Genomic DNA, 24,753 nt, shown 5'->3' on the forward strand with positions numbered 1-24,753 from the left:
GCCTTGAGGCTCAAGATGGCAGGAGATTTGCCTTCTAGTAGATCTTGAGTTTCGTTATATGCTCACTGTAATATTAACGTGGTAAATGGCACTCCCACGTGTGCCATGACAGCTCTAAGGCTAATCATAAAATGTCAAAGAGTGGGCAGTGACCAAATTCCTGGGAATCCCAGCCCTTTCCTCAGAGTAGTTAGATCCTCCCACTTGTTAGCATATGAACCTACTGAGCCCATAAAAACCGGCAACACCACGCCTTGCTCCCTCATCTCCCAAGATGGCCCGCCCTCTGTGTATGGAGTGTGTATCTACTTTTACTTTAACCTGAGCACCCAAACCCCACACCTCGTGGCCTTTCTCTTGCCTTTTAAAACAGCCTACACTCTGTAGTATGTATTTGTCTAAATAAATCTATCTTTACTCAACTGTGGCTCGCTCTTGAACTATTTCTTGTGCAAAGTCAAGGACCCACCCATGGCTCAACAGAGACCCGGGACACAGTCTTCCTCATACCCCACATCCATTTTTCCCGTATCAAACTTATCAGAAAGTGTTGGGAAACTCTGCAGCTTATTGGAGAGAAGGTAAGTTTAGTAGACTTGCTATATGTATACTTCCCCTTTTACATTTTATAAATTCTGGGGTGGGAGGTAATTAGGTCTATTTATTTATTTTTTAATGGAGGTACTGGGGATTGAACCCAGGACCTTGTCCTTTTATAAGAGAATGTTAAAGTGTTGTATACACAGGGATTGATAATTTCAAACAATGAATTCATTTTACTGCACCATTATGGGCATTTTGGTGCCCATTTTTACTTTGAGTGCACAGTGAAGTAGAATAAAATGACTGAACCCTGTCTGGGGCCACTGCCAGGACCCAAGGTGCTGGAAGTTTTATCCACTGTGACTTTTGTAACATGAGTGCAAATAGCAATACAGTGAAAAAGGCAAATATCTTAGTTTTAGTAAAAAAAAAAAAAAAAAAATTAAAATTGTGGAAACCTGAAAGGGTCTTGAAGATTCTCAGGGGTCTGGATAAACTTGAAACATCTCTATATTAGAGTTCACATCAATTTAAAAGAAAAAAACAAAAAAACCCAAAACAAACAGAGTGAAACTAAAGGTATTACTGAACCTCAGACAAATGCTTCTGTAACATCTCAGCAAGAATGTCAGAAAATCTAAGTTCTCTCTCTCCCAGGCTTCCTGTTCTACATGAATGGAATAAAAGCAACACTCAGGTCTCAAGAAATGGTTCAGAGAAAGGTGTCAGGAAAAAATGTGGAAGAATTTAAAATACAAAAGAAAAAAAATCTAGCTCACCCACTTATTGTCTTGTTACCTGTTCTTATCTTTGAGCTGTTTTGCAACTCTGTAAGTTGGAGAAAAGGAATAATGATTCAAATAATTCTTGTCTATAGACATGCAAACTGTGTGTGGTAAAATGTAATTGGTTATTACCCTCCAGGTAGAACTGCTTTCCATCTTATTTGCAAGTTTGCTTCAGAATTCCTTAATCTTTATGCATGGCTCTGCTCCTGGGATTCTCCTTTGAACTGGCTGTAATATCTGACCAGGTCCCTCATTAATTAATAGGTTAAATAAAATCTTTGCCATGTGTTCTTTTTAAATGTCTTTTAGAAAAGTATCCTTTAACAAAGGAAAATAAGCTAATCTCAGTTTTTGAAATTGTAAGGTGTATCCGGAGAAATGATTTACATTAAATTAGAGCAAATAAAACCAAAACCAACTCCAAGGAGAAAAAAATTACATAGAACACAGTGTGAACGGGGTCCCCTGGTGTTGAACAACATAGCAGCCTTGGACTGGACAGCAGTACACACATCGTAGAAGACTAAGATTGGAAAGAGAGAGAAAAAAAAAATTAAAATGTGAAAGAATCAGCTAGGAGTGAGACATACGATAGCCAAGAAATAGCACCAGATACTCCACGAGCGCTCCGAGTTACAGAACTGCCTGCAAATGTAACTCCAGTTAAGAGAGCAACACAGAGTGAACATAGCACGCAAAATAGATTAAATCAATATTGCAGAAGTTAAGAAGCAAATCGGACAAAAGAACAGCATTAAGGATTAATCATGAAATATGAGTAGCACAGGACAGAGTAAACATGGCTGAAAATCACTCTTTTGCGATCCTTCTAAATGTCCTTTGTTAGAGTTCACTCAGCCCATCCACATTTTTATCACACTTCTGAGGACATCAGCTGAACAGTACTCCAAATTAGCCCAGCCCCCGGCAGAGGAAAAGACACCTTCACCTTTTCTGCCTCTCCTGAGATCTATTAGCAGTTTTTTGTGCTTTTACTTTTTAGCGTTTTCCCTTATTTTTCTCATGAACTCCTAGTGAATTTCTCAGGCTGCTTGTCTCTGAATTTGAGGGTATAATTAAAACATTTTAGTAAAATTTTTTTTAATGGAAGTACTGGGTTCTTTTTTTATTTTAATTTTTTATTAAAGTATTGTTGATTTACAACTTAGTTTCATATATGTATGTATCATTTTCAGATTCTTTAAAAATTTTTTTATTGATGTATAGTCAGTTTATAATGTTGCATCAATTTCTGGTGTACAGCATAATGTTTCAGTCATACATATACATATACATTCCTTTTCATATTCTTTTCCATTATAGGTGACTACAAGATATTGAATATAGTTCCCTGTGCTGTACAGTATAAACTTGCTGTTTATCTATTTTATATATAAGAGTTAGTATCTGCAAATCTCAAACTCCCAATTTATTCCTTCCCACCTCCCCCACCCCCATGGTAACAGTAAGTTTATTTTCTATGTCTGTAAGTCTGTTTATGCTAGATTCTTTTCCATCATGGCTTATTATAAGAAATTGAATGTAATTCCCTAAGGTATACAGTAGGTCTTGTTTATTTATTTTATATAAAGTAATGCATGTCTATTAAGGGGATTGAACCCAGGACCTTGGGCATGCTGAGCATGCACTCTGCCACTGAGCTACATCCCTGCCCCTAGGGTCATTCTTAAGTCTTCTTTTTACTGGAGGGCGGGAGCTGGGGGCAATGGGAGCACATTTAGAAACATGGAACTCTGTACCAGCATCTCAAGTTTTCTCTTCTTGGATACATATCATGTTGTTCATAAAATGACATAAGCTTGTTCTCTCTTTAATTGTTAGCTTGTTCTCCACTCTCATCCTTTTTGGAGAGGGGAGGGTGAATTATTTTGTTAGGCACTAAGAGCCAGTCTGTTACCCTGCTCCATTCTACTGTTTGTACCTAGAGCTTTCTATTGCTTGGTATTTTTATAAATCGCTTTATGTTACAATTTCAGACTCATATTTTTGAGATAAGACTTCGAAGTATGGTATACAAGAGCAAAGTAGAACAGAGCTGAACATTTAGGTCAAGCTGTTGTACCATATGTACACAGCTTGTCTTTTAAAGCTGCAACAACTGAATTTTAAAGATTGATTATTCACATTAAACAAGATGTATGTAGTATCATGCAAGAATGAGTTATTTTTAAAGGAAGCTCAGCCACTAAAATCAATGACAGGAATGAAGGGTCTTCTGCAAGTGTACCAACGGGACATTACAAGCCATAGCTACCCTGTATTACAGAGCATGGTAAGGCTACTTTAACGAAGGTAGTGGGAATGAAGGTAAAAAATTAACAACTCAGCTTGGTTCTTCTTATAGTCTTCTGTGAAGTAACAGTTTTTGATTCATCATACTGATTTACTGTATTATTAAGCAACTTATTGTTTTATATAGTAATAATCTTAAAGGAATTCAAAGTATTTTGCTGCTAACATATGATGTAGGTGGGGAGATGGAAGACCTGTGTTTGCTGATTTATTTACATAATGCAATTGTAAATTATTCACTTCAAAGAATGTAAGCCTTACTGTTTAATTGACTTTTTCACTTTTCAATCAATCAACTTTGCATTATAAAACCTAGATTATGTAATTAAAGTTTTGAATAAGCACTCAGGAGGAATCCTTTGGTTTTCACAAATAGTACTAAAGACATTATATTTTCAAATACAATTATGATAAAAATTATTTGATTTTTAGAATTGAAAAATCAGTGACAAGTAAATGAGAAAGACAATAGAAAATTTTCAGAATAGAACTACTAAAGGAAATTATATGTAATGACATTTTTTTTTAAACCTTGTGGGCTGAGTAATCCATATTCCACATTACATTTAGTTCATCTTTGCTTATCGAACCAAAAGACATCAAGCAATTATGAATCTCTCCAATGTCTCTTTACCCATTTTGTTCCAATTCGTGTTCCCTTTGGACAGGACTTGAAAACTCTAGAAGGGCTCATTATTAAGCCGTTGAAGAAAAGTCATTCTGTTGTTTCACTGAAAAGATGCTTGATGATTAGAGAAATGTGAACCTATTCTTTTTTTGAACTAATTCTTTATGCTTTTAGGCTGTGTAGTAATTTTTTCAATGAGTCTTTAATGTCTTGAATTTTTCTGAATATTTATCCAGAAAATATTTTGAAACTGTATACAACTATAATTCTCAAATTTTATTTATCCCAATGAAATCATTAATTGTATCACCTGATTTAAGATTCATTAAATATAAAAAATACTGCTTAGAACAAGAAACAGTACTCATTACTTGTAAAACAATGGATTTTAACTTCTAGGTATCATAGCCTTTTAGAGAGATAATTCTAATAATTTTGAATCTAAAATTTATATATGCATAGTATAGTATGTATTTAAATATAGTATAGTATATATATATATATATATAATTGGTTTCATAAGAAAGGAACAATAATGAAATAACTCGAGAAACAATGATAGCCTAGTCAACTTTCATAAAATTTTAGTTTGCTTGTCTATTGCATTGGGTTATAGATCTGAAATTTTCTAAGCATGGATATTTCATCATTTCACTGAAATACTGAAGATTTATGTATTATGTGTATTTATGGTTTATATGATTATGTGGCTTGCTACTTCCATTAAACTTTTTTTCTCTGTTTGAACTATGCTTACGAATGCTACCAAACACGAATGAAAGTTTGTTTTGAGATCATGTATAAACAAATGATCAGAACAGACTCATCATCCCCACTTTGAATTAAAATAAAATGCAATATCATTCCTTATAGAATTGATAATGATGAATATGATAATGTGTTTATTAAACTGGGTACATAAACAGTCAAATTTGGAAATTTACCATAAAGAGACACAGATTTCTATCACCTCCCATAAAAGAAATAACACCATACATTTGAATGGTACTTTGTATTTTTCAAAGCACTTTTTTGTACATTTTTTCAAAACTTACGGATTTGATAATAAAAATTACATCTGCATTTTTTGTAGTCAAACAGAAATACCAAAAGGTTAATTGATTTACCCTACTTTGCACAGTTAGCTGACACCCGACTTGGGTTCAAGTCTACTGTTGGTGACCTCCTGACACTTTTCATTTATTTAATCATTCAAACTTCTATTCACATCTGCATGATTACAGAAAACATGGGGTGTGTAAGCTAGTAACACATAAAAAAATTACAGTAAGATGGTATGAAACCCTGTTTTCATCTTAACATGTTTACAATGGAAGATATTTTGTTTAGAGTGTTTGTTTGTGGTTCAGTTTATTACTTTCAATTGATTAAATTTTTGTTGTTATTGTTGTATTAAACCATGCATGTTGCAGCTTATCAACAAAAATCTATGAATTTTTTTGTGAGCGAAAAAAAAAAGTAGGACCACCTGTGGGAGCGGCTGATGGCCCCTTCCTTCCTGGTGGCCTATCATAAGGACTGTTCTCCGAGCTTGCACTGGGTTCCCTCCTGAACACACAGGCTCTTGCTGTGGCTTTAGGATTCCGCTTTCCTGGTTGTCTTTAAAGGTCTGCACTTGTACAGCAGCAGCTGCTCACAGTTTGAAGACATTGTAGAGCAGCGGTGGTGATGTGGGCAGCCACGTGTATTTAGGGTGTGGCTGGGATGAGCTGGTTGGTCAGTGGAAGGAAGAGCAGCTCTGGGGAGAGTGAGGGACGGTGGCAGCAGCCCAGCACATAATTAATTACACATGCTTACTACATGCTGCTGCAGGGTGGGCCAGTTTCTGAAATGTAAAGAGAGCTTATTTTGTTTTTTCTTAGCCTGCTAACTGTGCTTAAAACAAAGCTGTAATACAAAAGTCTTAGAGGAAATGAATCCTCTTCATTTGGATGGAATGGTTAAGAATGAAAACCAAAAACTGTACCAGTTTCATCCCACTAATGTTTCATTCTTGATCCCAGAATTTCTCATGTTCTGATTTTGCTTTTCCAGGGTGGAATGTCTACCAAATAGATACAGCATGAATGACACCCATTAGATAAAAATATGGTATCCGGGGCTTCCAATTCCTAATGTCCTTGTCAGACAAGCCCAAGGGAGGTGGGATTAAAGCAATTCTAAACAAGATGCTTCAGCACTTCAAGGTGCCAAGTGCCAAACACTGCTTTAACCACATTAACTGTACTAAGTTTTTCATCCTGAAACACCTTTTAACATCTTTGGTACTGTTATTATTAACGTTATTTCACTTTACAGATACTGAAGTCCAGAGATGTTAAGTAATGTGCCTAAATGGCAGAATCAGGTAGTGTAGTTTCAGAGTAATTTTCTTTCCTTTTTTTAATTGAAGTAGAGTTGATTTACAATGTTGTGTTTGTTTCCAGTGTACAGCATAGTGATTCGGATGTATACACACACACACACACACATACACACACACATATATATACATACATACACACACTTTTTCAGATTCTTCTCCATTATAGGTTACACATGATATTGAATATAGTCCCCTAAGTACTGTATAAAATAGGTCTTTGTTGTTTATTATGTATATATATATATATATTTTATACACACACACACATATATATATACACACACACATATATATGGATGTGTTTTGTTAATCCCAAGGTCCTAATTTATCCCTAACTTCTTCTCCCCCTGGTAACCATGTTTGTTTTCTATGTCTGTGAGTCTGTTTCTCATTTGTAAATAAGTTCATTTATATCACTTTAAAAATATTTTATATATATATATATATATATGTATATATATATCACATCCTTATCCATTCATCTGTCAGTGGACACTTAGTTTTCTTCCATATCTTGGCTATTGTAAATAGTGTCGCTATGAACACCGGGGTGCATGTATATTTTCAAATTAGAGATCCTTCTGGATATGCATCCAGGAATGGAATTTCTGGATCATATGTTAACTCTATCTTTAGTTTTGTAAGGAACCTCCATACTGTCCTCCATAGTGACTGCACCAATTTACATTTCCACCGACAGGGTGGGAGGAATTTCTTAATCACTGGATTATATGGTTCTTGGGATGGGCATGGCAACAATTTCAGTCCTTGACTGGGCTCATTTGTTTGTTTTTGCCATGATGTCTATCCACCAGAAGCTTGTTTTTCACTGGTCCATTCCCTATGTAGTTATGTCAGAGCAGATTTGAATCTCTCACTGATTTATTTCTTTGTAAATTTCATAGAAATAGAGTCTAATTGTTCTTAACACAATTGTTCTATTTCAAGAGAAGCTTAATGAATCACATTGTTCTAGGTCAAGGGTCAGCAAATGGTGGGCCATGGCCCCAGTTCTACCATAGATTGGTAAGTGAAGTGTTTTTGGAACACAACATGTTCATCTACTTACTTTTTCTGTGGCTAGTTTCATGCTACACTGGCAGGGTTGAACAGTTGTGACAGACACTGCCTGGACTGCAAAAAAATTTTATCCTCTGGTCATTTCAGAAAAATTTGCCAACCCTTGTTCTGCTCTTGATGGTACAAGAGACCAAGGAAAAAGGTAAGTTTGATTCAAGCTATGTTTTGACTAAACCCTTGAAATCTGTACCCTTTTGTTTCTACTTATCAGAGGAAGAAAGTATAACAGTGTTTAACAGCATAATTCCCTAAAATACAGTTTCAATAACGACTAATTTTTCATGACAGCCTTCAAAGTTGAGTAACTCATGAAGAGAACTTTAAGAACTCTTCTAACCGAGTGTTTCCTCTATGGAGGGCTCTGGCTGAAGTACTGAGGAGGGGTGGAAGAGATGCAGAACATGATTCTAGATGATGAGGTGTTCCCTAGTTAGAGAAGAGGTATAATTACAAATTGTTGGGGTGACGAATCTTGACTCAGCCCCAGTCTGTAACAAGTCCTCCTACTAGAAAACTATCACAGTCAGCTTTCTCATGGAGTTAGACACGTGGTACCTCTCCACTGAATGGTGGGAAACAGGACCCATCTCTTCTCTTATTCATCTCTGTACCCCTCAGGGCGACCAGGAGAGTGCGGTGCTTTATGGGCACTCAGTTCAAACTTGTTGGACTTGACTTTCCTGTCAATACAAGACGATACAATAAAAAGCCATCTCTCTGTACCTTATGAATGACAATGTGTGAATTCCTCCATGGTTGCTTTCCATCCCACTCTCTCCCATATCCATCGGGAGCAAGCTCCGTTGGGAGCTAGTAAGGAGGGCAAAGGTATTAAAAAAAATTTATGGTACACATTGTAAAATTGATTTAAAAAACTGAGCAAACTTTTCCTATAAGAAGGAAAAGCTTTTTAATATGCTGTCAGGAAATCCTGTGAGATTTCATTGGCCTTGGCATCAAAGGTCTGTAATGAAGATATTGTGTCTTCCACTGGGAAACATTGCATAGAGAGAGGCATCTGCTATGGTTCTTTAGATTTAATTTGTTGTCTTTAGTAATATCAGAAATCTCTTCTTCGAGCCTTTCCTCAATGTAAGAGGAAGGATGCTCCCATATCTTACCTGTTTTGTCAGTTCCTGCCTGGAATAAATACCTCCCACCAGTCCTTTTACTCTTTCTTAAATACAAACATAAAGTATTAGGAAGATTACTTCTGAATCCTGTTCTCCCACTGGAGGTGCTCATGTGATCTGCCTCCCGCACCTCGGCCAGATGTCTGCTCCTAATTCTCAAATCATGTCCTTCCGAAGGGCCTGCTTCTTTCTTCTCAAAGAAGTAGCAGAGGATGGGTTCACCTGCATAGTCATACATCCCATGACAAACCTTCTGACCGGTGCTGCTCGCGGAGAGAGCTCATTTTCTGCAAGTGAGCCTGAAGGCTTTGTGTGGTCTCACCCCTTCCCCCATGACCCACTACGAGCTCCTTTGACTGGGTTCCAGAATTCTGAATTGGTTCAGTGGCAGATTCAAAAAGCTTTCTTTTCATCTTGACTGCTGTTCTCAGAGCTGTCTCTCTCCCACAGAAAGTTCTTTTTAAAACCTTCCTTTCTAAAGAATTTTACTGTAACCCCATAAGGATTCAAGTTTTATCTTCCTTTTGTTCCTTTTCAACATCAATTAGCTGTTGAGGCAAACTGAGAAAAGATAAATCTACAGTTTTGAACTAGGAATATGATTCAAAGCTGACACTGGCTTATCAACCTGATGTTTCTCTATCCTTTTCCCTTTAATATTTGCTGATACAAGGTAAAAATGTTCCATACATGTTTGCTAAAATGTTCGGGAATAGAAAAAAAAAAATACCAAAACTAAAAAGCAAACAACAACCCCCACCAAAAAAACCAAAAAACAAAAACAAAAAAAACCCCAAACCAAACCAACAAAACAGACAAAAATTAACTCTGACACTCTAAAGTGGAACATCTGTTTTAATTTCCTCACTACTTTTAATTGCTCCTACACATAATATACTGATTTCAAAGGAAAGAAAATTAGCCTTTAAGTCAACTTAAGGGACATCTTTTAAATTGCGAATGTCTAACTGAATCACAAAAATCTTTGTGTTCATCTGTTGTGAGGCTTTTATGAGGTTGACAAATTCCAAGAGGAGTGAAAGCTGAACCCCATAAAACATTGTGCATAAAACACTGTGTATTCCTAAGGGTGTGGGATTAAATTGCCACTTTACAAATTAGCAAGAAGGATTCTCTATAGACAAAAAAAAAATTTTCTCCCATCCAGGCGATGAAGCTCCCTGGAGTGAACAGCTTCCATGCACCCAGCGCCCTGACAACAACAACTATGTAAGACAAAGACACAGTGGCTAACCATTTCAATGGCACTGTCTTCTGGCTAATAATTTCTAGTTTGACTCTTTTGGTAGGTCATTGGCTACAAAAAGCACGACTAACTGTATGGGAGTAAAGTCAGCTTGGGTTTTACTTGTTTGGAGTACCAACTGGACAGGGTACACACACTTGGCATGTATTTCCATGGCCTTCAAAACACACCTCTAGTGGCATTTGGTAAAAACACACTTTCTACAAGAAAATACATTCCAAATCTATGTAACTTAAAAAATTGCAAAGCCAGAAAATCACTTGGCTTTCCTTGTGGCTTTAAATTATTATGTTTGTGCCTTTTGTTCTATGTTTTGGTTTGTTCCCCCTGTGATGCACTATTACATCCAAATTTCATGGTCATCTACCACCTCTCTGGTTTCCTTTCAAAAAATTTGGTTTTTCTTTTTTTTTTCACTTTCTTCTCTCTCTTTTCTAACATGAATAAATTAAACATTCTAAAGCCATCATTTAAACATGGGTGCTTAAACTCTTGGGAAATAAATTATGCTGGCCCAGTTCTGACAAGCTAGTTTCTTTCTCAGATATAACATAAATTCTCAGGTTTAACTTAATGTTCAAAACTTCTAACTACACCCAGTTTTCCAAAAATGCTTCTTTTAGGCGTTTTAATCCTATTCAAATAATTTAAAAAGGTTTACATTTTGTCTAGAAAGTACAGAATGGTGAATCGATTTAGCCAGACATTTCAGAGCAGAGGAGAAACTCATCTGGAAATAATGAGTAGACTTGCAGTGGGTAATCCATCCAAGGGCTGAAGATATTACATCTCCAATATAGGGAACTATTAAAACTATTGTGCATCTATTTCAAAAGAGAAAAAAAATCAAGTATCTCATTTAGAATATTGCAAGGAATACACTTTAGTGGTACTCCCCCATAAATGAAAGAGGCTATAATGTAGAGAATCCTGCACATAGAGGCATTTCCTTAAACAAATACTGTTAATCCTGCTTTTGTTTTTCAAACCAGTTAATTTTAAGATAATGCTTAAAGAGTGATAGGAATTTTTCCAATTGTCAAATGAATGCCTTTCCCCAAGCTACCAAATATTGAATGCAATTCATGTTTAGTTATTTATATTATACAAATATGCTCTCTGAAACATTTGCAGCATTAATGTTTGACTGCTGTAGCCATATGCTGTCAAATTTATATGCTTGCTAAATTCTTCCTTGCTGGTTCAGAGAGTGTAAGTCATGTTCCATTAAATGATTCATAAATTAAAGAAACTTTTAAAGAAAACTGGAAAGAACCAAGGTTTCCTTTTGGTCATGTTTCATGCACTGGGCTAGGATAGTTTTCCCAAAATATTTACAAAAATAATTCATTAATTCAGTAGGTTAGCATTTGAGAAAGAAACATGACATATAGGAGGTCGAACATTTAATACTCACTGTAGAGAATAGTTCCATTCAAAGTGTTTGTTTTTATCATTAAGTAGATGGTAACACTTCTGTTATGTTCCTTCTCCGGGACAAGCTTCAGCTCCTCCAAGAATGTAAAAAAAGGCAGTTCTAAATAGGAATTCCCGTTGAACGATGGAAAAAATAAATCTGCATCTAAAAAAAAAGAGATCATATTAATATAACCTGATGGCATTCTATTGCTAATCAAGTAGATAAGAACATAGTGTTTATAGTTATCACTTAAAATGATGACACTGATATTTATAAATATTCAATCCAACTTCAGGAAATTTAGATAATTTTTAGATAATAAGGATAACAAAATTTGTGAAGCCATTGTCTCAAATAATCAATCACCAGTCTGGAGAAAAAAACTTGAAGCAAAAAATTTAATTTGTTGTTCATGGATGGGCTGTAAGGGTGAGTAAACACTCTGAAATTGTATGAAATAATCTGTGTCCTTGCATATGTAGGCATAGTAGATTTCACTAGATTCTTAAACTATTCTGTGATACAAATGGCTGTACATCAAATAATACACTTAAAATCCATGAATTTTATTTGATGCAATCAAACCTCAGTTAAAAAAAGTCTGTGAAGCAAAAAGATTAGAAATGTATCACAAAGAGGGATTTTATTAATTCATTAATGTTCAGTGCTTTTCAATAATATTCAGATAAGATATTTTGTAAGTAGTATTACTATACTATGCAAGGTGATTAATACTTTTTTAGAGTTATCATTTTAGAATTATTAATCTTTTAAGTAAATTAATCTCATAAAATCTGGAGTCAGGCTCATGAAATTTGGAAAGTATTTTTTTGTCAGACATTGTGTGTAGCCTGGGTACACTGAACGAGCATAACACATGGGAGGCTGGAAACGCAATTTTATTTTTGTCTCTCTCACAGTGGGGGAAATTTTCTCCGCTTCTGGATGAAAACTTGGCGGTCCCTATGAGTCTTACCTTCCTTCTAGGTTATGCAGTGATTCAGAAACTAATATCCAGTCTAAGGCATTGTTGGACACTTAAATCTTCCCTCAGAGAGGTGCTGCCCAACCCCCTCCGCCTGCCAACAGCTGCAGGGCACTGGCACTTGGACCCCTGCTGTCTGTCTTCAGGGGCACAAGGAAGCTCCTTCCTGTTCTTTTTCTCGTCTTAGTGCCCCACCCTCAAGCCAGCTGCTGCTTCTGATACTCCAGCTCTGAATGTAGGGAAGGCAAAGTGGGTGGAAAGGGGAGAGAAGTATGCAGAGAGCTGTGAGAGCCGGCCACCCAGACTGCCGTAGGGAGCCCTATCCCCAGCTTGTTCCTCTTCCGCTTCCTAGATCTTAGCATCGACTCTCCCAGCCTTAGAAATCGCATCATTGTCCACCCATCTCTTCTCAAACTAGTTGGGGTTCCTGTCACCTCTTTCTTAGATCAAACATTGCAACTTTCCTTCTGCTACCACTGCCCTTGTTTAAGTTCTTATTATTTTTCAACTCATCTGTTGGCAACAGCTTCTTTCTAACTGGCCTCCCTCCCCACAGAGACTATTAGCTGTCATCGCTGTGACGTCCGCTTTAGTCAGTTGTAATTAACTAAGATCTTTGATGAAAACCTTCAGTAACTTCCGATCTACCCTGTCCCCTAGACCATATTTCCCGGTATTTGCTGTCACCAAGGAGCATCGAGCCTAATGTGTAATGTGAGGCCAGATGAAAGGGAGAATCTAACAAAATGCGCCCCATCTGTCTTCTGGACGGCTCTCTCTCCCTGGGAAGATCTGCGTTTCACTCATCTCTGCAGCCCCTTATGGCGTGACTAGGTTTGTACATTTTAGGCAAAGCCATTCTTAGACAAATAACAAAAATACAGCTAAAACTGTCATTTGTGGTGGTTTTTTTGGGGAAAAAAGGACAGAAAGACATTCTTATAATTAAAATGGAATGAAGGAAGACTACAGAGATGGGCTTCTAGCTTTTTTTTTTTTTTGTGGTTAAGCTTTTCACATTATTGGTAAATCCACAAGAAATTTTCTTTATGTGAGGGTTCACCTATGAATGAAACCACTTGTAAACCCATAATCAGGTTTACTTATTCTGAGAAGTGGTGAACTCACCGAGAACAATAAAAAGCATAATTCAATTTGCCAAAAAATGCCTTCCACACTGCTTCACAGGAGTGCGTCTTCTGTGTAATTTAGGCATGTGTACCTACTTCCTGGCTTACTCCTTCCTTGAGCCTTTATTTTCATAGCTGACAGGTTTTACGAAAATTATGACAGGAAATAACAATTATGAACAATAAACATTTGCTATTGAATTGCTTTCTAACCATATTAATTTTTGTTATCATCATGTTTAGTGGATATGTTGAAAAACAGAACTGCCCTGAATGTGGAAAACAAGATTAATTGGGGTTAGATGGAGTGTTTCCCTGCTGCTTCCAGAAGCCTCTTCAGGCAGTGCTGTTTGAACACACTCCAAATTTATTTTTCTTCCAATTAAAAATGGAAAAAAAATCCAATATCTTTATATGGAAATCTGTGTTAAACAGCTTACAAAATATGTCCTTCAGTAGTTAATGAGTGACTTCTGATTATAACATAGACATCTGTAATGTTTAAATGTATTAAAAGATCATATAGATTGATCTAAGTAATTATATTAATTTTTATATGGTTAACAAAATTTAAAATCCATCTGGGTCATGGGAAAATCCAACCAATTAACCCAAAAGAAAGATACTTTAAAACCCTAAATTATCTAAAACTCTCAAACTATCAAAGGAAGGTACGGAACCATAGTATTGAGCTGGAAGCATATTAGGTTAAAAATATGGATGAATTTAATTTTTTTTCACCAAATGTATTTCTATGATATGAATTAGAACATAGTCAATTAATAACAACAACACTTTGAAATTTTTATCCAGGAGAGCACTTTGGAGTACTTTACGATAAAGAAAACACAGAAGAGATGAATATTTTTACTCTTAACATAATGCAACAGAGCAATGCCAGTGTTATTCATTCTGAGTAGAAATGGAACTCTTTGTCTACATTGTGAGTCATAATCCTTTTAGTCTTATAAAAAGGTGTTCTTGATTGAACCCTAGAAAATGGCATACTAACATACAAATAAAGTTACAAATGCAGTGAATCACAAATTATCCATATGCCTTTATTGTAATTCCTGGTATTAGAAGAAACATAATATTGTTTGCTATTCCTCCTTTATAATGGAAATAAATTTGATTTACTCAGCAGACATTAAAAATTCATACTCTTGAAATGCTTTCATTGAGTTTTTCTTACTTTCCCCAGAAAGAACATCATATAAATTCTACGACTGAATTTACAGAAAGGAGATAAGACTGATGTAATACAATTATTACTACATATTTTGTTTTTAGTTTAAAAAATTACATTCTTTCTTTTATGAGTCTAATTTTATTAAATTCTGTGATTAAAAAGAATATCACCAGTTAATAAGTCCATATATCTGTCTTTCTGAAGGATTCATCACTGAAAAATAATATATCTAATCAATGATATTGAAAGCCACAAAAGTTATAATTATCTCTCTTATTCTAAAATTATAAAATTAAGTTCCAAGACCAATGAAATAGAATTAGATGCTATATATATTAATTGTGAGAAACTTCAGTGTCTTAAAGATTGATATATATATAAATATATATAGTATTTATAATATTATACATAGTACTGTAGTATATAGCACATATAAATTGCACTAAATATTTTTAACACATCACACATTTTTCTTATTTTAGAAGTAAAAAAAAAATGTTTTAGATTTGGATGGGCTAAATTATTACATTTACTTGGGTAATTTCCCCGTGTTAGACATTCAACTTTATATTAATTCATAAAAGTCAATCAATTTGTCAAGTGCCTGATAAGAATTATCACTGTATTTCTTTTTAAAACATATATCAAATGTATTATTATTATTTTTTGAAGAATGGTCAGTATCAAATACCCTTGTTGTTGCTGCTAGCCCAGCTGCTGTTTTTGCTGCATCTACTTTCCTCCCCCAGAAAAGCACTTGCAAAAATCAGGACAGGACTAGTATTTCTCCTATTGACCATAGGCACTTCACTCCTCAATTTAAAGCATGAAGAGTTGCTCTGCATCTGTCCAAGGCATGCACAAGGAAACAAGGTGTGATTAAAAAAAAAACAAAAAAAAACCTTTCTCATCCGTCATTGTCACAGCCAATGTAGCAATACTGGTTTTTATCCCTTGGTTTCTCTGTCAAGAATGGCTGATCATCATGATCTGCCCTCTGACCCTCTCAAAAATCTGAAGCTTTGAAGCTATGACCCTGCCTCTTTCCTCTTAGAAAATAAAACCAAGTAAAATTTTAGTACGCCAAAAATATCTTCCATGAAGTAAAACTGCAGCTAGGACAAGAAAGATACAAAGAACCATGAACATCTCACACTGCACTTGACATGCTGTCGTAATAGCTACCAATCTGTAGTCTATTTCTATACCTTCTTTCTTCCCTCAGTTTAGAAATTTTCCCTGAGTGATCTCATTTGTTCCTATAACTTTAGCTACTTTTTAGCTTCTGAAAACACTCAAATTTTCATCTTTAGTTCAGATAGCTTCTGACTTTATATATCCAGCTGCCAACTATATAGATCCACAGGGAGGGAATAGAGGCAACCTGAACTCAGTATGTCCGAAACAGTTTGTTGTTTTCTCTCTTTTGAACTTTGATCCTCCTTCTCAATATCAAGTCAATAACATCTTCCTTCTTATTAACACAAATACTTGTTAGATATTCCTGTTACAGCCCTTATTCAGCTGCACAGTGATACTTCCTGCCATGACTCACTGTATGATAGCTGCGAGCTCCTTAAACGCAGATATCATGGCTTAACTTTTCTTCTTCTAGTTTTATTGAGCTAGAATTGACATTGAGCAACTGTGTATTTAAGGTGTACAGCATGATGATTTGATTTACATACATCGTGAAATGATTATCACAATGTTTATTGAACAAGCATCATCTCACATAGATAGAAAATGAAAGAAACAGAAAACATTTTTTTCCTTGTGATAAGAACTCAGGATAACTCTCTTAAAAAAATTCATAGATAACATAGAGCAGTGTATACTTATCATGCTGTGCACTATATCCCTACTAATTTATGTTATAACTGGAAGTTTGTACTTTTTGACTGCCTTTATGCAATTCCCCATCCCCCATTCCTCACCTATGGTAATCACAAATCTGATCACTTTTTCTATGAGTTTGTTTTTTGTTTGTTTGTTCTTGAAGTGTAATTGACCTACAACACTATATTAGTTCCTGCTACACAACATAGTGTTTCCAAATATTTCTATACATTTAAAAATGATCACCATCATAAGTCTAATTACAATATGTCACCACACAAAGATATTACATCATTATTGACTGTATTCTCCACACTGCACACTTCACATCTGTGACATTTATTTTGTAACTAGAAGTTTTGTATCTCTTGATCTCCCTCACCTATTTCTCCCCTCCCACTGCCCATTTCCCCTCTGGCAACCATCTGTTTGTGTCTTTGACTCTGTTTTGTTATGTTTGTTCATTTGTTTTGTTTTTTCAGGTTCCACATACAAGTGAAATCATACAGTATTTGTTTAGATTCCACATATAAGTGAAATCATATAGTATTTGTCTTTCTTGGACTTACTTCACGTAGCACAATACTATCTAAGTCCTGTCATATTGTCTCAAATGGCAAGACTCCGTTCTTTTTTCTTGCTGTATACTATTCCATTCTCTCTATACAGCTCCTTCTTTATCTGTTCGTCTATTGATGGGCACTTAGGTTGCTTCCCTGTCTTGACTATTGTAAACAATGCTGCAGTGAATAGAGAGGTGCATATCTTTCCTAATTAGTGTTTTCATTTTCTTCAGACATGTACCCAGGAGTGGAACTGCTGGATCATATGGTAGTTTTAATTTTTTGAGGAATCCATATACTGTTTTCCATAGTGGCTGCACCAGTTTACATTCCCACTAATAGTACACAAGAGTTTCCTTTTTTCCGCATTCTCACCAACACTTGTTATCTGCTGTCATTTTTTTAAAACAACTTTACTGTGGTATATGACTCCTGTACAATCAACTATACATATTTCAGATGTACAATTTGATGAATGTTGATAGAAGTACACATCCATGAAACCACGACCCCAGTCAAGATAGCTCACATTTCCATGTCTCCCCAAGAGGTGCAAATTTCTAATTCCCAATTTATCCCTCCCCACCCCCTTTGCCCCCAGTAACCGTAAGTTTGTTCTCTATGTCTGTGAGTCTGTTTCTGTTTTGTAGATAAGTTCATTTGTGTCCCTTTTGTGTTATCTGTTGTCTTTTCAATGATAGCCATTCTGACAGGTGTGAGGTGCAATCTCATTGTGGTTTTAATTTGCATTTCCCTGATGAGTAGTGATGCTGAACATCTTTTCCCTGTGCCTATTGGTCATCTGTGTGTCTGCTTTGGAAGAATGTCTGTTCAGATCCTCTGCCCATTTTTTTTAAATCAGGTTGCTTGAGGTTTTTTTTTTTTTTTTTTTTTTTGATGTTAAGTGTTATGAGTTCTTTTTATATTTTGGATATTAGGCCCTTATTGAATATACCATTTGCAAATCTCTTCTCCCATTCATAATGTAGCCTTTTCATTTTGTTGATAGTTTCCTTCACTGTGCAAAAGCCTTTTAGTTTGATGTAATCCCATTTGTATATTTTGCTTTTGTTTTCCCTGCCTGGGGAGACATATGCAAAAAATATTAGCATGATTAATGTCAAAGAGTGTTCTGCCTATGTTTCTTTTCAGAAGTTTTATGATTTCAGGTCTTAAATTTAAGTCTTTAATCCACTTTGAATTTATTCTTGTGCATGATTTGAGAGAGTGGCCTAGTCTGATTCTTGTGATGTAGCTGTTCAGTTTTCCCAACACCATTTACTGAAGGGGCTTTCTTTTCCCCATTTCATATTTTTTCCTCCTTTGTCATAGATTAGTTGCCCATATGAGTGTGAGTTCACTTCTGAGCTCTCTACTCTGTTCCATTGATTTGTGGGTCTTTTTTTCAGGAGTCATCTGCATGTCCTCTTTGGAAAAATGTCTATTCAGATTCTCTGCCCATTTTTAAATCAGGTTGCTTATTTTTTGATGTTGCATTGTCCTTCTGTTGTGGCGGGCTGGCTACTGTGGGCAATCTCATGGGCGTGGCTGCTCCCTGGTCTGCTTGGCTGCCTGGCCCTTTCTTGTCGGGGGCAGAACTGGGTCATGAAGCGGCTGGCTGTGGAGCTCTGGGCATCTAGGGAAAGTGTGGGCCCACTGGTAGGTGGAGCCATTTTCCAGTACGGGTGGTTGTAAGGCGTCCAAGATCTAATGTTGGCCTGCTGGTGGAAAGGCCAGTTCCTGACGTGGCTTGCTGTGGGGTCCGTGGACTGACATCCATATCCTGGTGGGTTGGGCCAGGCCCACGGGATCTCAGGGCTGGTGCCAACCCAGTGGTGTGTGAGGCTGGGTCCTGGGGCTAGTGCCAATGCACTGGTTTGCTGGCCCGGGTCCTGAGCCCTCTGGTGGGCAGGCCTAAGTCCCGGCATGGCTGTGGACTCAAGGTGTCCAAACTGCTAGTGGCTGTGGCTGTGTCCCTCCCTGGGGAACCCCTTGGCCTGTGTTGTTTCAGTACTGCTGCAGTACAGGTGGGGCCAGGTCCCAGCATAATAAGCTAGAGGGAGGATTCCAAAATGGTCACTTGCCTGCACCAGTGTCCGTGAGGTAGAATGCGCTCCCCAGGATGGCTTCTGCCTGTGTCTGTGCCCCCAGGTGAGCTCCAGGTGCCTCCTGCTTCTCCAGGAAGTTCTCCTAGGTCAGCAGGTGGGTCTGACCCAGAATCCTTTCAAATTACCGCTTCTGCCCTGGGTCCTGGAGTGTGTGAGATTTTGCATGTACCTTTTAAGAATGGAGTCTTTATCTCCCATGGTGCACAGGCTTTCCTGAAATGAAGCCCCACTGGCTTTCAAAGCCAAACATCTGGGGCTCATCTTCCTAGTGCAGGACCCCTGGGCTGGGGAGCTCGATGTGGGGATCAGAGCCCTCCCTCCTTGGGGAGAGCCTCTGGGACTGTAATTAACTTCCCACTTGTGGGTTGTCCACGCAGGGGTGAGTGTCTTGACTATTCAGTTTCTATTCAGTGATTTACTGTGCGATTATACATTGCTGATAATACCTCTATTAGACAGTACCTGGAAAATAGAATGTATCTAGCCACCTTGGTTAGATACATGGGTGCTAAAGGATGGGAAATATGTTCCTGTGAAAATTAAGCATCCTGACACTTAAGAAATTTTTGTGGGTTCTTTCATCCAGAGTGTATAGAATAGCCCTGCCCAGAGCCAAAAACAATATATAGCTGCTGGCAGATAACTTGGTGTCATGAAGGAGAAAGCTGAGGACCAATTTGACTCCCCAAAAACGATGTGGTGGAGAATGTGAAAGAATTTGCTTCTTTTTGTGTACTGCTTTATCTCAACCCAAGTCATATATTCAAATTATTGTTTTATATAGACAATTTTTTCTTTCTGATTTTTTGACTTCAATTCTGGAATCATTGTCCTTATTCTGGATGTTCTTCCTTTTCAAGTTGCTTTAGTGAGTATTTCTGCTGGGAAAACCTCTCAGTTTTTTTTTTTTTTTTTCCCTGAAGATGTATTTATTTGCACTATATTCTTCAATGAAAGTTTAGCTGTGCAAACATTTGTAGACTGACCTTTAGTTTCTCTCTGCAGTTTGAAGGTTTTATTTCTCTCTTGGTTGAATTCCATTGTTGATGTTTTCAAACAATTAGAAATGGGCTAGAATAATTAAGGATGCTATGCATTCTCTTTCTACCCACCCCATTTTCAACTTCTCTCACATATTTGCTTTATCTCAATCAGATCTAACTTCATGTACTTTATTCTTTTCTCAGCTATATCTAATCTTCTATTTAATTTATCTATTACATTTTCAATGATTATATATTTGATTTCATCGCCTGGAATTTTGTGATAGCCTTTTTTCTGCCTTGCTTATTGTTAAGTTCCCTCTTGTATTTTCTTCAGCATTTTATATGGAGTAATTTTATTTCTGAATTTAATAAATCTAACATTCAAAATCCTTGGGGTATAATGCTGCTTTTTGAAGTAAACAAGGAGGTATGTTTTAACTGACATTCTGTTTTTTTAAAATTGTGGAGTTAATTTTGATTGGTGTTTATTGATGAGTATCCATGGAGACCTGATTTATGGAATTCGGATTAGTAAATTTATGGAATTTGGATTGCTTCTTTCAAATATCTTGAGGTTTTCAAATGAGACTTCAATAATTATTGAAGTATAGTCAGTTTACAATCTGTCAATTTCTGGTACACAGTATAATATTCCAATCATACATATACATACTGATACTCCTTTTCATATTCTTTTTCTTTTTTTTCCTTTCTTTTTGCTTCCTAGTTTTATTTTATTTTTTTTTAACATTTTTTATTGATTTATAATCACTTTACAATGATGTGTCAAATTCCAGTGTAGAGCACAATTTTTCAGTTATACATGAACATATATATATATTTATTGTCACATTTTTTTCTCTGTGAGCTACCATAGATCTTGTGTATATTTCTCTGTGCTATACAGTATAATCTTGTTTATCTAGTCTAGTATTCTTTTTCATTATAGGTTACTACAAGATACTGAAAATAGTCCTCTGTGCTATACAGAAGAAACTTGTTGTTTATGTTTTATATTAATTTCTAGTTTGAAATTTCCTCAACCAAAGTTGAGGACTGTAAATTGGAATTGTAAACCTGCATGAGGGCAGGGACATGGAAGAATTCTTGAAGAGGGGTTAGTTACAAACCTGTGGCCACGGTGGCTGAACCCAACGACTTTCTTTTCACCTCTCTTTGCTAACAGGTTCTTTTTCCCCTCAACTTTCCACTGAGTCTGAATTTCCTTGGGGGTATAAACTTTATGAAGAATGCTCAGTTTCAGCTCTGGACTTTGTCCAGACACAAAGATCTTTCTTTATAGCTCATGCTGCCCTTAAAACCCTTATCTCCAGGTACGTGAGACCAGGAAGTGTTCTGGTTTCACTGTTTGTCACACTTTTTTTGTAGAACCTTCTCTGGCTTTTGGCCCTTAGTGTTTCTCTTTATTTTCTGAACTCTGAGAATAATTATCTGAACTCACCTAAGCTTTGAAAAGGATGCTCATTTTATTTTGCCCCACATTGTAATTGATTTTAAGTGGGAATGTTTTTCAGAATATCTCATTCCTGCTGCTGAAAGTAGAATCTTAGTGCCATCATCTTTGCTGTCAAGTAGACTATACGGAACCTCAGGGAAAGTTCCATCTCTCTCAATTAGACTTATTTAGAGACCAACAGTAACATTTCCTTAGGGGCATGGAAGAATCCAAAAGTCTTTTAATTTACAGAATATACCCAGTTTTCTGCCCCCATATTTCTTATGTATATGTATTTATGAATGCATGCATGCACGTGCATAAGAGCAAAGCAAAAACAAAAAGAAAGCAGAACAAAAGAGAAACCACACATTTCACAACATAAGAAAATGACTTTGTTATATATGTTATATCTTTTATGTCTCCAAGAATATGAGAAACATAGATTGATAATTTGTATTGTTTGTAGATAATTTTAGAGTTAAGTGTGAAGTATATTATGCTTGTTTATATTTTATAAATAATGACTACTTTTATTGAATATTAAATTTCCTAGAACTTCAAAAGTATGGATAGAGTACATAGAGGTTTGCTGGAATGAGAACATTTTAACACATTTAAGAAAAAGACTAGGAATGAATTTCAAATTATTGAAAAATAAGTAGCTATCATTTCAAGGGTGAATTTTAGTAGACCTTCCTACTATTAAAATAATAAATATTGGAGGGAGAGTGTAGCTTAGTGGTAAGAGTGTGTGCTTAGTATGTACAATTCCTGGGTTCAATCCCCTGTACCTCCATTAAAAAAAATAAAATAAAATGATAAATATTGATAATAACACTGCTAACTCATAGACACAAATTGTAATTTTAAAAACTCTTTCCCTATGGCAAAACCAAGGTGACTGACCAGCCAATCAGAAGATACCGATTATATCAAATACTTCTAAAATGTGTTCTCTATGTATAGACATTGCTTGTGATAAACTGTATTTTCATAAAAACATATTTTTCAAATATATTTACTCCATCAAGTGCTAATGTTAGCATGAATTTAATGTGTTTTGTTTTGAGGCTAGCTAGACTATAAGCAAAAAAATCTAAAGTTTTGTATAATAATTTTTAAAATATTGCAAAAATTCTTGTGCATTTGAATCACATTATTCTGATTATCATAAGGATTATTTGGGGTAACTGTTAAAATGACATAACCATATGGATTTAAAGTTATAATATTTAATAAAATAATTCACATAATTAGCGATAAGTCCTTTTTTTGTTATCAGTACACTTCTCAGAAATAAAATATCTCTTTTTGTCAAATGTTTCAAATATTCATAGTGATTTTTTTTTCAACCTATAATTTACCAAGTTAATAGAGGCCGGGACATTTGCTTGTAACAAAAAGCATCATTGTCTAACAGACAAAATTTGAATTATGATAGAGAAGGAACGAAATATAGTAAGCAGAGGAAAAAGGTGCCCAACAGGATAGGATGCCATGACAACAGGGACAGTTTGCAGACTGGATGGTGACAGAACAGGGTGGTTTGGATCAATCTGCAGGAAGCAGAAACATGGTGGGCATGAGAGAAAGCGTGTTTCCAAAATACAGAACATTGTAAACTAGATGAATAACTTATCAACAAACAAAAACACAAAGCCACACCCTAACATGAATATCATTGTTAAAAGCTTGCAGTTAAATGATTTTAAAATCCTTAACTGAGATATGGAAGCTTAAACACTCATTCATTTAAAAAATATTTCAAATCAGCTTTGCTCAAGGCACAGGGAGGATTCAAATGCATCAGATGCAGATCTTTGATTCAGTAAGTTTCCACTCCAACTGGGAAAATGAGTTGATTAATTAATTGGTTATTCCACCCAGCAATTAATGAGCTTATTTTATCATGAGACAGAGGGAGGAGTATGAGCAGGAGTAACAGTGGAACAGCCTGGTAAGCATACAGAAAAAAGGCTAAAATTCAGGTGACCAGGAGGACAGGCTGTGTGAAGGAGAGTCATGGACAATAGACTTGGAGAGGCAGGAGGACCCTAGAATAGGGTATGCCAGAATAGAGAAGGTAACCTTCATTCTGCAGCCAGAGACCATTAGACATTGATGAGCAGAGAAGAAGCACAATTAGAATTGTCCTTCAGGACTACAAAGATCCCAGCAATGTACAGATAGCTTCCACCAGGAAGAGACGGAAGTTGTGAATTCAGATTAAAAAGCTGTATCAGTAGTTCAGTTGGTGAAATTGAAGGTCAAATCCAGGATGCTGACGCTAGCAAAAGGAAGGAGGGAGTAGATGGGGGAGGACTTCCTGAACTAGGAGGGACAGGACTTGGCAATGGGTAGACTGTGGGTTAAGGTGAAACGAGTTCTCAAGAGGAAAAGTAATGTTAAGTCTGAATAGCTTGGATAATGGAAGGGATGGAAGCTAGACCCGGACACCCAGGAGGAAGAGGAGTTTAGCGGTGGGAGGGCGATGAAGTCAGTTTGTACATTAGATTTTGTGATGCTTATGGGATATCTGTGTAAAAGTAACCAGCAGATGATTAAAAATATACGTGTACATCGGCACACAAACAGGAGTCCAGGTGTACACGCATGTGCAGTAGCACGGGGAAGGAAACGAAACGCCACTCATTTCCTGCTCCACTGCTTAGTAATTAGCTAAAACCTTTCCTCAGGCTTAGGCGTGCTGTTGGTGGGAGTGAGACGAATTCAGTGACAACCAGTTGACTTTGTTGGACCTCTTTGGGCTCTTTGACAACAGCAGACACTGCAAAGCCTCTGGTGTTTACAAGAGCTTAGTAGCCAGTCACCAATTTCCATGAGTTCCAAAAGTGGTGATTTGCGTCCAGGGAAGTGCAGCTGTTCAGGTTAAAACTCAGTTATCTGTCTCCCACCAAGTTTATTTATTTATT

At 36.3% G+C, this 24,753-nt stretch overlaps 1 protein-coding gene and 1 long non-coding RNA gene across 2 annotated transcripts in view; one reads left to right on the forward strand and one right to left on the reverse strand.

Annotated features, from left to right (window-relative positions):
* The window catches only part of EYS (eyes shut homolog), a 1,185,464-nt gene that overhangs the window by 201,483 nt on the left and 959,228 nt on the right, over positions 1–24,753 (reverse strand). Inside the window, 1 exon segment of the mRNA XM_010967844.3 lies at positions 11,556–11,720. Within this exon segment, the coding sequence (XP_010966146.2) occupies positions 11,556–11,720 (165 nt within the window).
* LOC141578391 (uncharacterized) lies at positions 253–14,845 on the forward strand. The gene is made up of 4 exons (XR_012508768.1): positions 253–581; positions 7,826–7,880; positions 13,204–13,377; positions 14,487–14,845. It is a non-coding gene; the product is annotated as an uncharacterized LOC141578391 (long non-coding RNA).

This window comes from Camelus bactrianus, chromosome 8 (assembly GCF_048773025.1).
Source record: "Camelus bactrianus isolate YW-2024 breed Bactrian camel chromosome 8, ASM4877302v1, whole genome shotgun sequence".
Classification (NCBI taxonomy): domain Eukaryota; kingdom Metazoa; phylum Chordata; class Mammalia; order Artiodactyla; family Camelidae; genus Camelus; species Camelus bactrianus.